At 39.0% G+C, this 13681-nt stretch overlaps 1 protein-coding gene across 2 annotated transcripts in view; it reads right to left on the bottom strand.

Annotated features, from left to right (window-relative positions):
* Positions 1-818: 818 nt before the first annotated feature.
* Positions 819-13681, bottom strand: part of fndc1 (fibronectin type III domain containing 1) — a 38720-nt gene continuing 25857 nt past the window's right edge. For both annotated transcript variants that reach the window (XM_034230700.1, XM_034230709.1), the window contains 8 exons: positions 13259-13396; positions 9476-9712; positions 6808-6916; positions 3986-4065; positions 3640-3669; positions 2965-3126; positions 2742-2864; positions 819-1559 (listed from right to left, as the gene is read on the bottom strand). In XM_034230700.1, the coding sequence (XP_034086591.1) occupies positions 1444-1559; positions 2742-2864; positions 2965-3126; positions 3640-3669; positions 3986-4065; positions 6808-6916; positions 9476-9712; positions 13259-13396 (995 nt within the window). In that variant the 3' untranslated portion in view covers positions 819-1443. The remainder of the gene's footprint in view (positions 1560-2741; positions 2865-2964; positions 3127-3639; positions 3670-3985; positions 4066-6807; positions 6917-9475; positions 9713-13258; positions 13397-13681) is intronic.

Genomic DNA, 13681 nt, shown 5'->3' with positions numbered 1-13681 from the left:
ACCGGACCTCGATAATTGGTTTTGGGCATGAAAATGAAAGTGTATTCCCTGTAAAAGATTTTATCGGAAGTTAGCAACTTTGGAAGAAATATTTGAACTCATCCGTCAGGTAATTCGGTTAATACTCCGTTTCAAGGAATGTTTGTACATTTAATACTTAATAATTTAAGTATTTACATTTTCTGCAGCTTTATACCAATACTTTTGACCTCCCTTCATATTAACAATTAAAGGTTACATTACATAAGAAAGATGCTATAATATTAAAATATAATACATTATGTTCATTTAAATTAGCTCCACCTTGACCAACCAGTATTAATAATCCTAAAATATTGTATTTTCGTTTAAAATAAAATGGATGTTATGTACTCATTAGTTGTATACTTTCAATACACAAGTATTACAAATAAAATGTATATACTGAAGAAATGTACTTTTTGAAATGAACTATTTATCACTGATTTCAAACCAAATAGATTTATGGTACTAAAGCAAGCCAAGGCAAATGTGGATATGGGTTGTGTGTGTTAAAACCATACACATGGTTTCTTCCCCATTTGCTCACATGCTTGAGCCAATAAACCTCTATTTCCCCCTCACCTGCTTCGGTTCAATACGTTTCGTTTTTTGTCTTATTTTAACAGTTGCTGTGCCAGATGGATCAAAGTTTCCCTCCAATTTTCCATTAGGTGGATTTAAGTATACTGTTGGAGCTTTAGCTAAAGAAGAATGTGGCAGCGGGAGAATATGATGTGATTCATGTTTTTGGATGGCTGTGCTTTTAATAGCACTTTTATTCAATCTCTCACAGTTCCTGAGCAAATATTTGGTTTTTTATTCACGGTCCGTATACATACAAAACTTACACAGTAACTTTTAATGAATTCTGGTGAATACCAAAAATGTGTAACAGGGAAAAAAACACAGTATGATGGATTAAGAACACAAACAAAAAAACAAAAAGTAGCTGTCAGAAGCTGTTATGTTATGAAATACAAATCTCACAATAGAAAATGAACAGACCTATACACACCTTTAAGTGCCCGTTCTTACAGTTTACTTTGCAGCTTGTGCTTTGGTCCAATGTCACTGGTTTGACGGTGCGTGTGCATTATTGATGAGATAAATAACACTGGGTGAGGACATGTCTTTGGGGATGGTTGGGAATAATACAATGACACTTTAAGAAGAGTTATACGTAGCAATAGCACACATGCTTATTTTTTCCCTCATATACAAACTGCTTTATATAAAAAGTGCATTGTAATGATATACATTGGGTCGTTTACTATATTCTCTTTCTGTGAAGCTGGGATAAATTTATAGTGGTGTAATTTCATTGTGGCAGGCAAAAGTCTGTTTTAAAGGCAAGACCAGTGAAGGTAAGAGCCTGCAGCAGGATGCAGAAGGGTTGCCCTCGGTAACAACGTCTCCCCTGTGTTACCACTTCCCGGGGATGGGCACCCCGCATTCATACCAGCCAACAAATGGATGGGCTGTGCGTCGGCCAACGACTCCAAATGAAACTGGCTGCTGTCTGTAGGCGCGATAATATCCTGCAAAAGAGAGAAATTATATTTACAGGAGACTTGAATTCAGCATGTCTGGATGTAATCATCATTAATCATCACTGTTAGCAATGTCTTAGTTATGTATTTGCTCGACATCATGTCAACTCTAGTCTCCCAGGGCCTCTCACAGCTGAAATCTTTGGATTGTCTGTGTATCCAAAGACTGATGAAATGATTCCTCTGTGCTGTAGAGCATCACTGATGTCCAAAAACAATTAAAAACAAATCAATGTGTTGCACTGTTGCATTGTGGGACCTGTTCCTTATAACGAACATACTGTAGGCATTAAGAGTCACTCCCACATACAGATAAATCCTGCTTCTGTAAATATTCACTTGTGTTCCAAATTAGAATAAATTGCTGATTGAAATAAACTACAGTGCCTATCATTTCTAGGAAAATGACTGAGCTTTTTTTTTTTTTTTGGTTTTCAATGAAACTATATAATTGTGACCCCTGTATTAGGCTTGATAATCAGTCCTGGGATAGAAAATCAGATAATATTCACAGACGTCAAACATTTAAGTATTTCCCTGGCTTTGTTGAAAAATAGAGAATTGGAATAGCCTTCATTTCTAAATAAAAGCCAATACACAGAGCTTCTACATCATTACAACTCAGTTTAAAAGAACACGCATGAGGTATTTTAATTGGAAATCTGTAATCAAGTTGTTGAAGATTATATGGTGGATTTGTTCTTTTCTTGCATTGGAAAGGTTCATCTGTAGAGTGATCTGGATGTCAAACACATCAAAAGTGTTTCACAACACCAGCTATTTTCAATCATAAAACCGCACTAATGTTATCTAACTTTTATAGAAAAATAAAACTTAAAAATAAACAAGTTGGTGGATAACCCGAGCAAGTTTCAAGTATTTTCCCTGTGTACTGATATGACCTGGAACCACAGATAGCCAACAAGTAATGGCATTCATTTACAAAGTTAAGGTTTAATTAAGGAAATGGTCTACGGTAATGAAAAGCATATGAGATTTGGGCTAAAACAAGCAAAACTGGTAGATTCTTTAACAAGTATTCATCTAAAAGGACTCTGCAACAGTACTCTGCATTGATAACATCAATGCAGCTGGTCCATAAAGAGCCAGACTGCATGAGAGAAAGCTAATAGCTTAGGTCTGAATGCCAGAAATCTGCAACTTGTTTACCTTGTGCTGAGGGCAGATTATTTGAGAGGTAAGCTGGACCCGTCCTCCCGTCCCTGTAGGAGTCCACAAACTGGCAATGGTCCTCCCCCTGGCCAAAAGTGTCTCCTATACTGTAAAATGGTTCTGCGGAGGAGAAAAGTGAGTATCATATTTAGTATTTCTTTGATGGGAAAACCATCGATTTTAACTGTTTTTTCAAGTAGAAAGTTAATTTATACTTTACCTCTCAGACCATCCCCCATGAAGATCTTATATCGGAGAGAATTACACAAGACCACGCCCACAAACTTCTTGTACCATGTCCGCTTTACATACTGGCTGCCCTTACAGCTGCTGTGGGCGGAGTTAAACTTGAAGCTGAAAGGGATCCAGATTGGTTCTCCGCCTGAGGAGCAGATGTTGTGGCATTGAAAAGACATGCTAGAGCTATGGAGAAACTGATATCGATTAGAAACGAATAAATATTGGCCAACTTATACACTGTAAAAAGTATCAGCAATAAGCTTAAATCGGCCTATACATCATTCTGGGTAATTAAGAAGGATGGTTTTGCTGTAAAGACATGTCTACTCCCTAATTGTTCACTGCTGTTTTATTTTATCTTCATTTTTTTCTTTATGTCTTTCTCAAATGGGTTTTTTGTGTCATCATGTGTATATTGCTAAAAAGAACTATGAACAGATTTATGTCATGCATGTAAAGATGCAATGTACAATATGTTGACAATGTTTGACACTAAATGCCAATAAAAAGTCAATTACAAAGAAAAAATAATGATTGCCTCACACAGTAATCACAGGACTGCTACAGATCAAACTGAAGTATGCTTCCCTCTTTAAAACCTTCAGCTGACTTGCAGAAGTTAAATGAATGAGGTGCAGTCGGTGTATGGACTTACCAGGTGGTCTTTCGATGAGAAGAGGATCGTCTGAAAGAAAAAATGTGATCATTTCACAGGGAGGAAAACCACAGAGGCAGTGCTGCAGGTTTAATGCATTCTCCTGATTTGAAAAATGAAAACCCCATAATACACAGCGTACATCTGGTAGTGTGCTTTTACAGCAGGGATGGTTTTATATTTAAATATCTTGTATTTCAATGCCATGAACGTCACCGTGACATTTTCGTTGCATGCTGCCGTCCAATAGGAAGTCTCAAGTACAGCAGAAAAAATCTAGCGAGTGACGGTGGAGTAAATGAGGCGTCTAAAAGTTGACTTTAGCAGGCGTTGACAGGATACACACCTGATTCTGTGACATAGGTGAGTGTATTGCTCACAGGTCCCAAACCAAACACGTTCTTGGCCTGCACTTTGAAGTAGTACCTGAATGGAAACACAAGGATATAATAAGAGGTTTAGTAGTTCAAGTGTTTTTCCATCAGTGTTGTTGTGACTGGGTGAAGGTGAGGAACATTTTAAAGAACATAGCAGATGACTGGGCATGCTTCAGGCTGATTTAAGACTAATCTGTTTTATATTCATATGCAACCAAAGTGAGCGCAGCACAATGAAATGGCTATTTGGCTCGTGTTGAAGGGAGAATGGAGGGATTAGGGTGGAGGGAAGGGCGTAGAGGGAAAAGGAGACATCTATGGACACATGGAGATGAACAGATAGAAGGACAGAGGACACGAAAGAAAGAAAAAGTGAGGATGTGGAAAAAGTAAAGCAGTGGGATAAATATGCTGAGTGAGAATGTATCACAGGGATGAGTTGGAAAGACAGGATTAGTTAGATTTCTCACAGAGCTTTAATATGGTGAGCTCACTTTGTCTCCGGGTGGTGGAGGAACTAATAAATCCTCTCAGATTAAAAACGACAACACCAGTGACAACTTTGAGAATTTGCAAACTTTTCCACTGAAGTTGGCTGACGTGCAAGCATGTGTTCATTAATGCAGTATTGTGCGCATAATGTGCTTTCCCCCCAGTCTGCAAGGTCGCATACAGTAAGTTCATGGTCTGCCAATCCCCGGCCAAAAACCTTCACCACATGCAGCCACCAGGCCTGGATCCAATCACCAGAGCCACGTGGCGACAATGACCAAAATAAATATCACCAGAGAGGGAGAGAGACGGCAGCTGCAGAGAGATGATGTAATGAAAGAATATATTGGAGAAGAAATTGGAGAAGGTAAAAAAAGAGAAAATATGAGTGAGAATATAAAAACAGAAGGAGGCAAGCTAGCCATTTTATATGTTCAATCTGGATAGCTCTTACTTTCATTTAGAGCATCTCTTCTTGTCTGCTTATCAGATGGGAATCTATGCAACTGGCCAAATGACTCCTCAGACACAAGTGAACTATCGATTATAAACTACATTTTCTAATGTATTCACTGAAACTCATATGTTTCAAAAGTAGGGAAAAACCAGCAGAGATGTTTCAAATTCACAACAAATCCTATTTGTATTTATCTCCATTTTGCAAGAGACCTGAATGCAGCAGAAGAAATAGTAAGACTATTAGGGTTGCAATTGATGACTATTTTCTTTACAGAATAATCTGATCCTTTTTGGTCTATAGAACTTCAAAGAACAGTGACAAACCACTTTTTCCTGTAGTCCAATGTGACCCAGTCAAATGTTTTGATTTGTTCAACCAACAATGAAGAGAATCAATCTAATATCATGTTAGACAAAGCAGCAAATGTTCACACAAGATGAAATAATTAAATATGTGCCTTTGACAAATGAATTCAACTAGTAAAAGTAATTCCAAACAGTCATCTCCAGAAAGATCAGAAAGTATGAGTCACATTGGATTACATTTTAAGTTTGAAAATGCTTTGTAATTCATTCAATTTATCAGTTTCTTTATCAGGAAAACTTGTGGATACTAAGAAACGTGTCCACATGTTTGTGTACATGTGTGTTTAGGACTTGAGTACTCTGTTGTTCTGGCAACCAGAAGGAGCCTGTAGCATGGGAAATGCCAACCCTGTCACATAAACCATCCTGGTATCAAACGTAACCAAGGGAGACGCACTATCCTGAATACAAACTGGTTGCCAGGGAGGGAATCCCTCTGTGCAGATTCTAGGAAAACTTTACCTAAAGCCCACAGCTCTGTTTGGGTTCAGCAGCAGGTGTTTGGGTTCTGAAGGTCCACACAATGACACCTATAATAACACCTTGAACAGATTTGTGCCTGCACTGCTCAAAAGGATCATTTATCCCTGATGAACCCACACATCTGAAATTCATTTTCAGACAACCATTTTTTTTGTGAAAGGTAGGAAACGATTTACATGATTTTAATTGTATCACACATTGGCTCAATTATGACTAAACTGATCCTTTAGTCCCATGTAATTCGATCAAACTAGCTGAAAAGCTGGAGTACTATTAACCCGTACCCTTGAAGTGGAACAACAAAAAGGTTTTTAGGCAAAGAACTCTCCCTTCCTCTCTCCGGTCCACATGCTAAGAGCGTTTTCCATGCATTTATTTGGAAAACCGCAACCCATGTCTGGTAAGACAGGTTTCTGGAAACACACTCTAATAACTGAAACAGACCGAGGTGACTGTATCCTTGTGAAAGTGTCAGATAAAGTGCGCTATATTTACGTTAGCCAGAATTTTCTAGGATCTTTAAACAGTTTTACGGCATGTCACATTTTGGTGCACATTCAAATGTGTTTAGCCAAACTGATTTAGTTCACTATGAGGGATTTATGATGTCTCACACAAGCACTGCAGTCTAAGCATCCAACCAACACAATGGAACAATACCAACAGACACGTAGGCTATGTATGTGCACATGAAACAAACAAAAAACACCCAGACAACACGCACGTTTTGCGCACTATGTCATGACGGCATTTATAAACAGTCATTCAGAGCACCTGAGGCTTAGGAAACATTACATGCAGTTCTGAGTAAGCCATGTTTCAACATAACAAATCTTTGTTTGTAAATCAGATTCTCTTTTTCTATGACTCCCATGTGTGCGATGATACTGGGAATCACTGAACCTGAAATCAACCCCGAAACGAGCATGTGTGTGTTGTATGCATGCGTACACATGGATGTAAACACACAGCAGGTGGTAATGTGTTATACCTGGAGTTAGGTTTGAGGTTCTCCACAGCCAGGTGTGTCCCACTGGAGGGGTTAGAGGACCATCTATTGTTGAGGATGTCGTCATATGAAGCACTGTGCACCATGTAGCCTGTGGGGAATAATGAACGAAAAAAAGGGCAGAGATTTTAGCTGTTGCTGTCCGACATAACACAAAACAATAAGCTAAAGTTCAATAAGAGATGAATACTTTGACATTTTGAGACTTTAAATCTTATTTAACCAAAAGTTGGATGAGACAGACGATACCGTAAAATGTCAATAAGGTAAATATGAAGCTAGCATCAGCAGCTGGTTAGCTTAGCTTGGTACAACAATATTTTTCTAGTGATTCTTACACTGCCTCACTTTTTCTTCTTAGTGTTGTTTTTTTTAACTTGTCAGGAATGGATATTTATTACCTATTCTTTTTGATATTTATTGTGAACTTTGCCTAGAGTAACCACGATTCCCAAACAATCAAATACAGAAGCAATATTCTCCTGCGAATATGATAGAATTTCCAAACCGTGGATGATCCTATACATTTTTTTGTTGGATCAAAACCAGGAGATTTTTATTGGGATCAATAATAACTTTGGAAAGGCACAGCATGTTGGGAAGCAAGGCAAAAAATGCAGTGTGCTTGAAAACATCAGGAAGCAGCTGTTATTTTGTTAAGTTGCGAGCTGTTTTTATGCTGTCTATTGGTATTCCCTTTATATATGTGAAGCCTGGCTGCAAAATAAATGTACCCTAGTGGGACAATAAAGATAACCTTGAAAGGGCTCGGCTGCCTCTGTCCAAAAGTAACAAACCCAGCAGCTTTTCTGCTTTACCAACCTTGGACTCACATGACCTTTGCTATTTATAAAGTTAAGTATCAACATTTACTTTATGCTTTCAATTATTTTGTGATAGTAGGTGGTCCCCCATATATTAAACAGAGAAAACTGCAGCCGTTGCATTTTCTTAAACTTCTGCTGACCGTCTGTCCTCCAACCTGCCGTCTGTTTTCTTCTCCTCAGTCACGCAGACTGATCTTTAGAATCCGGTAAGCAACCTCAGGTCACGAGGCACTCGATCACTCACTTTAAAAGTATGGAGAGCAACTCTGCCGCACATCAAACTACCCTCTGTTTCTATTGGACTTCTGAATCCGAGTTTCTATTTTGACTGGAGCCGCACCAACACAGCTGTCTGTTGACAGGACAGGAGGGGAAACACTAGCTACTTTGTTTTTCTTCTTTTGGGTTTTTCATTCCTTCTCCATTCTACACTGTTAAACTGAAGTTTGATATAGTAGGATGTAGACACTTGCCTACTATTTTTCTCCTTTTGGTATAAGTGTATTAAATGATTCCAAAGGAGCAGGTCCTTTGAGCCGAACGCAACACTTATAATAACCAGTGGATGATGTGTTTTGCCCACATCCTTAACTAAAAGGTCCTTAATGCATCAGTAAATGGAGCCAGAAGTTGGGTTAAAGTTAAAACTTGTTGTGCTTAATGTCCCTTCATCTCTTGAGTTCACTTGCCAACAGCTGTTTCCATCCATTTGTTTTGAAAGCCGTGACCCATAACTTGTAAGACATGGCAGAGAAAACCATGCAGCCCTCATGACTAAAACAGCACCTTGTGATCGTATCTGCATGTGTGAACTGTACCTGCATATGTGTGTGTATCAGAAAATGTCTTTGCAGTACTACGATACTGTATGAAATCCACAAGTTAGAAGCTTCTGTGTTTTTGACAACTACCTTTGATATCAGCAGAGAATCCGTATAAGCTTCACAACACATCAAAGGAAATGTGTTTGGAAGGTAGCATCTTACATCAAGGTAAGATCAACCAAAGTAGGTTTTTGAAATGGGAGAAATCAGTGGAAGGTGCAGACATGTCCAGACAACTTAAGTTAAAAAATTAAGCGTCAAGATAGTGTGCCAGAATAGGGAACTTCAAGGTCAACAGATGGAAAGAAAACACTGTAGACAGTAGAGAGTACTATCTGTTTTACACATCAGTGGATGGACCAGCCCACAGTATAACTGGGAGCTTGTTTCCCTGCCAAAGAAAACATACTACCTCTCTCTCTGGCCAGGCGGCTGCCTCTGACAGTCACCACGTCTCATACAGTATGCTCTTATCTCAACTCTCCGTCTGTTTTCCCCTCATGTGCCACTTTCTAGGTAAAAGGAATTTAGGTTTTCCCTGAGACTCTCTGCAGGAGCTGAAGAGCCCTATAACATGTGTTCAATGCAGTCTGTTCTCATAATTTATGCACAATAAACTGCTGGAGTGAGTTCCTAAAATCTCAGGAGGGTCAGGAGGGATGGTGGCACATGTTTAAGGCTTATCCCAAACCACAGATGAAAAGCTGACAAATAGTGGCAGACAAAATAATCAGATATGTATCGTTTCTCTAATAAAGACATAAGACAAACATAAATGCCAAATTTGCATCATGTCTTTTCATGTTTTTATCACTGAAGCTATTTTTTTCTGCAACATTTTCTTTTTGTTTTGCGGTTTTTCCCAGGATATCTGATTTAAATATGTGTGCTACATCTGGATGGAAACTTGACTATGGATAGTTTGGGCCAAAAATCACAGTAGGGAAATAAATGTAACAAAGGTCAACAAATATTTCATACTTTGCCTATTCGTCTCACCTGACACCATATCGTCCTTCAGTGGGCGGCCCCAGTCCAGGATGATGAATGAGTGACAGCCCTCCATGGCGACCACGGTGAAGTTGCGAGGCTTGTCTTTGGGAGGCTGCTTCTGATTGTCTGTCAGGCTGTCCTTTTGTATCAGGTCTTCTAGGACGTCAACCTGAAGAAACTCCAGAGCCTCTGTCAAGGAGCAAGGAGAAGAAGGATCCTTCCGGATGTAGTTCACATAAGGAGCTGAGGGAAAGAAAAAGTGATGCAGAAGAGAAGGTATTTATTTTATTGTTTTGGCAATTTATTACTGAAAAACACCCGGATGGTTTCAATGAAACTTGGTGGAATGGTGTAGATGGGCCAAGGAAGAACCAATAACATTGTTAAGTGATCAGAACCAGAGGGCTTACATGCACATTACTTTTCACTTTCATTAACATTGAGAGCGTGGGCGGAGGTCTGCACTTCAAAACACCCTTCTAGTTTCAATGTTATTTGTGGTTTATTTGTAGTCATTTTTCAAAGAAGTTGGCATAGTTGCCCAGCTATCTTTGCTTTGTTTTCTCTTCTCCCCATTGTGTCACTTTCTGTTGTTTTCAACTCTTAAAATGCCAGCTGGACCTACAGCTGTGAATACTTCAGATATCCCACAATTCCTAGTCTGACTGGAGTCGCTCCCACCTCTCAAAAATGATTGGCCCTCTGCGCAGGCCAAGAGTCCAACATGTGTCAGTATCAACACATCAACATAGTCTGTGAGGCTCTATGGGCTGTCACTAGCTCTTACTGTGTGTGTATACAATCATATGGCTTATGTTATTGATCTGTCATCAAGGTGAGCAGATGTATGTGTCACAGAGGCTTGTAAGGCTGCATTTCAGTACAGCATCCACATGTCCAGGATCAGCACTGGCTCAGACACACAGAAGATCCAGATGTTGTGCTCTGTTCATGTGTCCTTCTGTCTATCTTCTTCTGCTTGTTGAAAAACGAAATCCAAAACACTGTGAGCCAGACATGGATCAAATGACACTGGGAAACAGTATTTGGACAGTTCACATAGTGTCAACTCTAATATCAGTCTAGTAAGGCATAAGGAAGTATTTTCATAGTCTAAACGTCCTGGTAGTCATGTGGCAAACTCCATCCATCTGGATCTTACTGTAAGGCAGATTCAAGCAACTGCTAATAATTATTAGTTTGTACTTTTTGTCCCACGTTTTGCCTGAGGCTAGATTCATCCAAACCATCCCTGGATAGATAACGAGACCAAAGGGAAGTCTCAGACAAACAGTTAATGCAAAGCGTGTCAGTAGACTGGCAGACTGCTGAATGTGAAGCTAGAATATATTAAACTAATAAATAGGGAAGAGGATGTCTCCACATCGAGCCAAAAAAGCCTTCTCTCTGTATACTGAGGTCAGCACCCCTAACTTTTATGATTTCCAATACCTGTTTTTATCTCAGGAAGAGTAATAGTTTTCAGATGGCGCTGTGAGGTGATCACAAGAGAGCCGTTGTTTACCAAGATAGATGGTGCGCCATGTACTTGTCCCAATGGATCAATATAACACTGACAAACTGCATCAAATTGTCAATGGATAATACTAAAGCAATTACTCAGTTTTATCCACATAGTTAGACTAGCATGGCAACTAATGGCACTAAATTACAGCGATAGTTTTTTATTAGAATTGGCTCTAATAGGTGCAATATTTGACACTCCGACTACTTTATATCTCAAAGTCAAATTGCTCCCATGGGAAGTTCCACACATTCCGTAAAGACTTTGGAAGGATTTTTGTTACGTCTTAAAACTCATGCTTCATCTTTCATTCATCTTGGCTTGAGTTGCATTATGGGAAGTGTAGCATCCAGTACTTTTGACACTTGCTAAGTAATAAAAGTCCCAATATATTGGCTTTCGCTGTGTTTATTTTGAACATTGCTTTTGTAATCTGTCTCTTTACAGATCCCAATATGCGTATGTGCAATATTAGGTTTCTGCAGTTTTTTTTTGACACATGTTGACAGAACTCTTTATATTGTAGCTATTATTGCTAGGCTACGGCTGACTTAACAATATAGTAAAAGACAGGTTTATTCCTAAAACAGTCTCAAACTGTATTAACTGTATATCCCTAATAACTGATCATGGTCTAACTGAATAGAAATACATCTTCAGAAGCTAAACATTGAGTACTTACAAGTATTTGTCTGTAAATGCTTGTAATATTCAAGTCTGATACAATGTCTTCACAATTGTTATTCCAACAGATGAAAACATCACAAAAAGTACCGTCATTAAACAAAGCATTATTGAAAGGACCTCTGACATTAAGTTGTTTTTATGAGGTTGAAGTCATGTAGAGGCTGTTTTTGTATCTGTCAAGAGAATAATGCGGTCTGTTTGTGCAACTAGATGAGGTGATTATGAGACGCCAAAATAAGCACATAGGAACAGTAAAATGAAAACATGGGGCCAAAGTTTACTGAGATCACGTCTCTACACCCTGAGCAATGTGTCCTCCGTGAACTCTATGATATGATCCAATTACAGATGGAAGCGACCCATTAAAATCAACTATTAGATGGATAAACGTATTCCCGTTGATTCTCATATATATATATATATATATTTCACAGATCAGTGATTTAGTGCTTTACTATAGCTGCAATTCGCTACATTATGATATATGAATGAGAAAAATAACTCATGCTACATTTAAGTGTTTGTAAGTGTTTCCTTTTTTTTGGCCGATGGATACTGTAAAGTCTTAGAGGGCCCTAGATTTACGAGGTAATTCCAAGAAAGCCAAGATAGAGGTCCATTTTTATTCCTCCCAAAGAAACAAGACAGAACTCCCATCAGCCATCATTATTTACAGCACAGCCACACATTCATCAAACCAGTCCCAAACAGGGACACAAAAAACATGGAGTGCTGGAGATGACTTTTTTTTCATAAAGGCGATCCAATATGCCTAATAAAAATGTGTTTACAAACCACATTCTCAAAGCTTAAGTATAGAGAAACGCATCATCTCTGAGCGAAGCGTTGCTTTTCACACATTAGCTGTATATCTGTCTGAGGGAGATGAAAGTCCTTTAAAAAGATTGGAAATATCATGTTTAACCTGAAATATGAGACTCGAGCTGCAGGAGAAACTCAAAGCTAAGCTCTGGAAGAGATTATAGTATGTTAAAATTGTGTAACGAAAAGCTAGTGAGTTAAAGGTTGCCTATTATGCAAAATCCACTTTTTCATGTATTTTACACATCAACATGTGTCCCCTCTGTGTAAAGAGATTCTGAAAGTTTCAGGAAAAAAGATTCTCTCACTTTTTGTCCTGATCCATTTATATAAAAACCTGTCTGAAAATGAGCTGATCAGATTTGGCCACTTTATGATGTCATAACGTTTTTTGGCTTGTGTAACCATTAGCCAATCACCAACCAAGGTAACCCCCCCCCCCTTATCACCGGCATCTCCTCCTAGAGCACCATTGGGTTTGTTTTAACCACATATCTCTCAGAGGGGCGTGGGGAGGGGCTCCTTATTTTCATCTAAAGTAACAGACCCAGAATCAGCACTTTTGAAACAGGGCTGAAACAGAGGGGTTTATGGGATGCTACCATGCATTATCTGTTGGTATTTGGAGCCAAACACTTCAGAGACATGTTTTATATATATCTGAGACCTATAATATATTGATAAAAAACTGTATAATAGGGGACCTTTAAGGGCATTTGTGTTAGAGTAACACTGTGGTTTCTGTGTTGAAGTACCTGTGAATCTCTTCTTCCCACTGAGGTCAAACTCTGACGACGGGCCGTGGTTCGATGGTCTGGTGTCTGGCTCTGGAGTGGGGATCTCTGTGGTAGTTGTTGTTGTGGACGGCAGGGTGGTCTGGACAAGAAACTCATCTGGCAACAACACATGTTAGTGAGCTTTTAATCAAAGAAGATTTCAATTATTTACATGCTAACTCAATAACCTGCTGCTGTGTTTAATTAATCCTCCCTAGTTGGTACCATGATCTACGGAATAAGAGTGTCAAATTGATTAGTGGGCAGATGTGTGAGCTCACTTTCAGTAACCCCTTTTTTCCCCCTACCACCCCATGCTGTATTCATAAGTAATGTTTTGCTACCCATATTTTCCATGTGACCATTTCACAAGTCTCCAAGGCTGACAAATGTGAAGTGATC

This window comes from Gymnodraco acuticeps, unplaced genomic scaffold, assembly GCF_902827175.1.
Source record: "Gymnodraco acuticeps unplaced genomic scaffold, fGymAcu1.1, whole genome shotgun sequence".
Taxonomy (NCBI): domain Eukaryota; kingdom Metazoa; phylum Chordata; class Actinopteri; order Perciformes; family Bathydraconidae; genus Gymnodraco; species Gymnodraco acuticeps.
The sequence above is the reverse complement of the archived record's forward strand: the minus strand, read 5'-3'. Positions and strand labels throughout refer to the sequence as shown.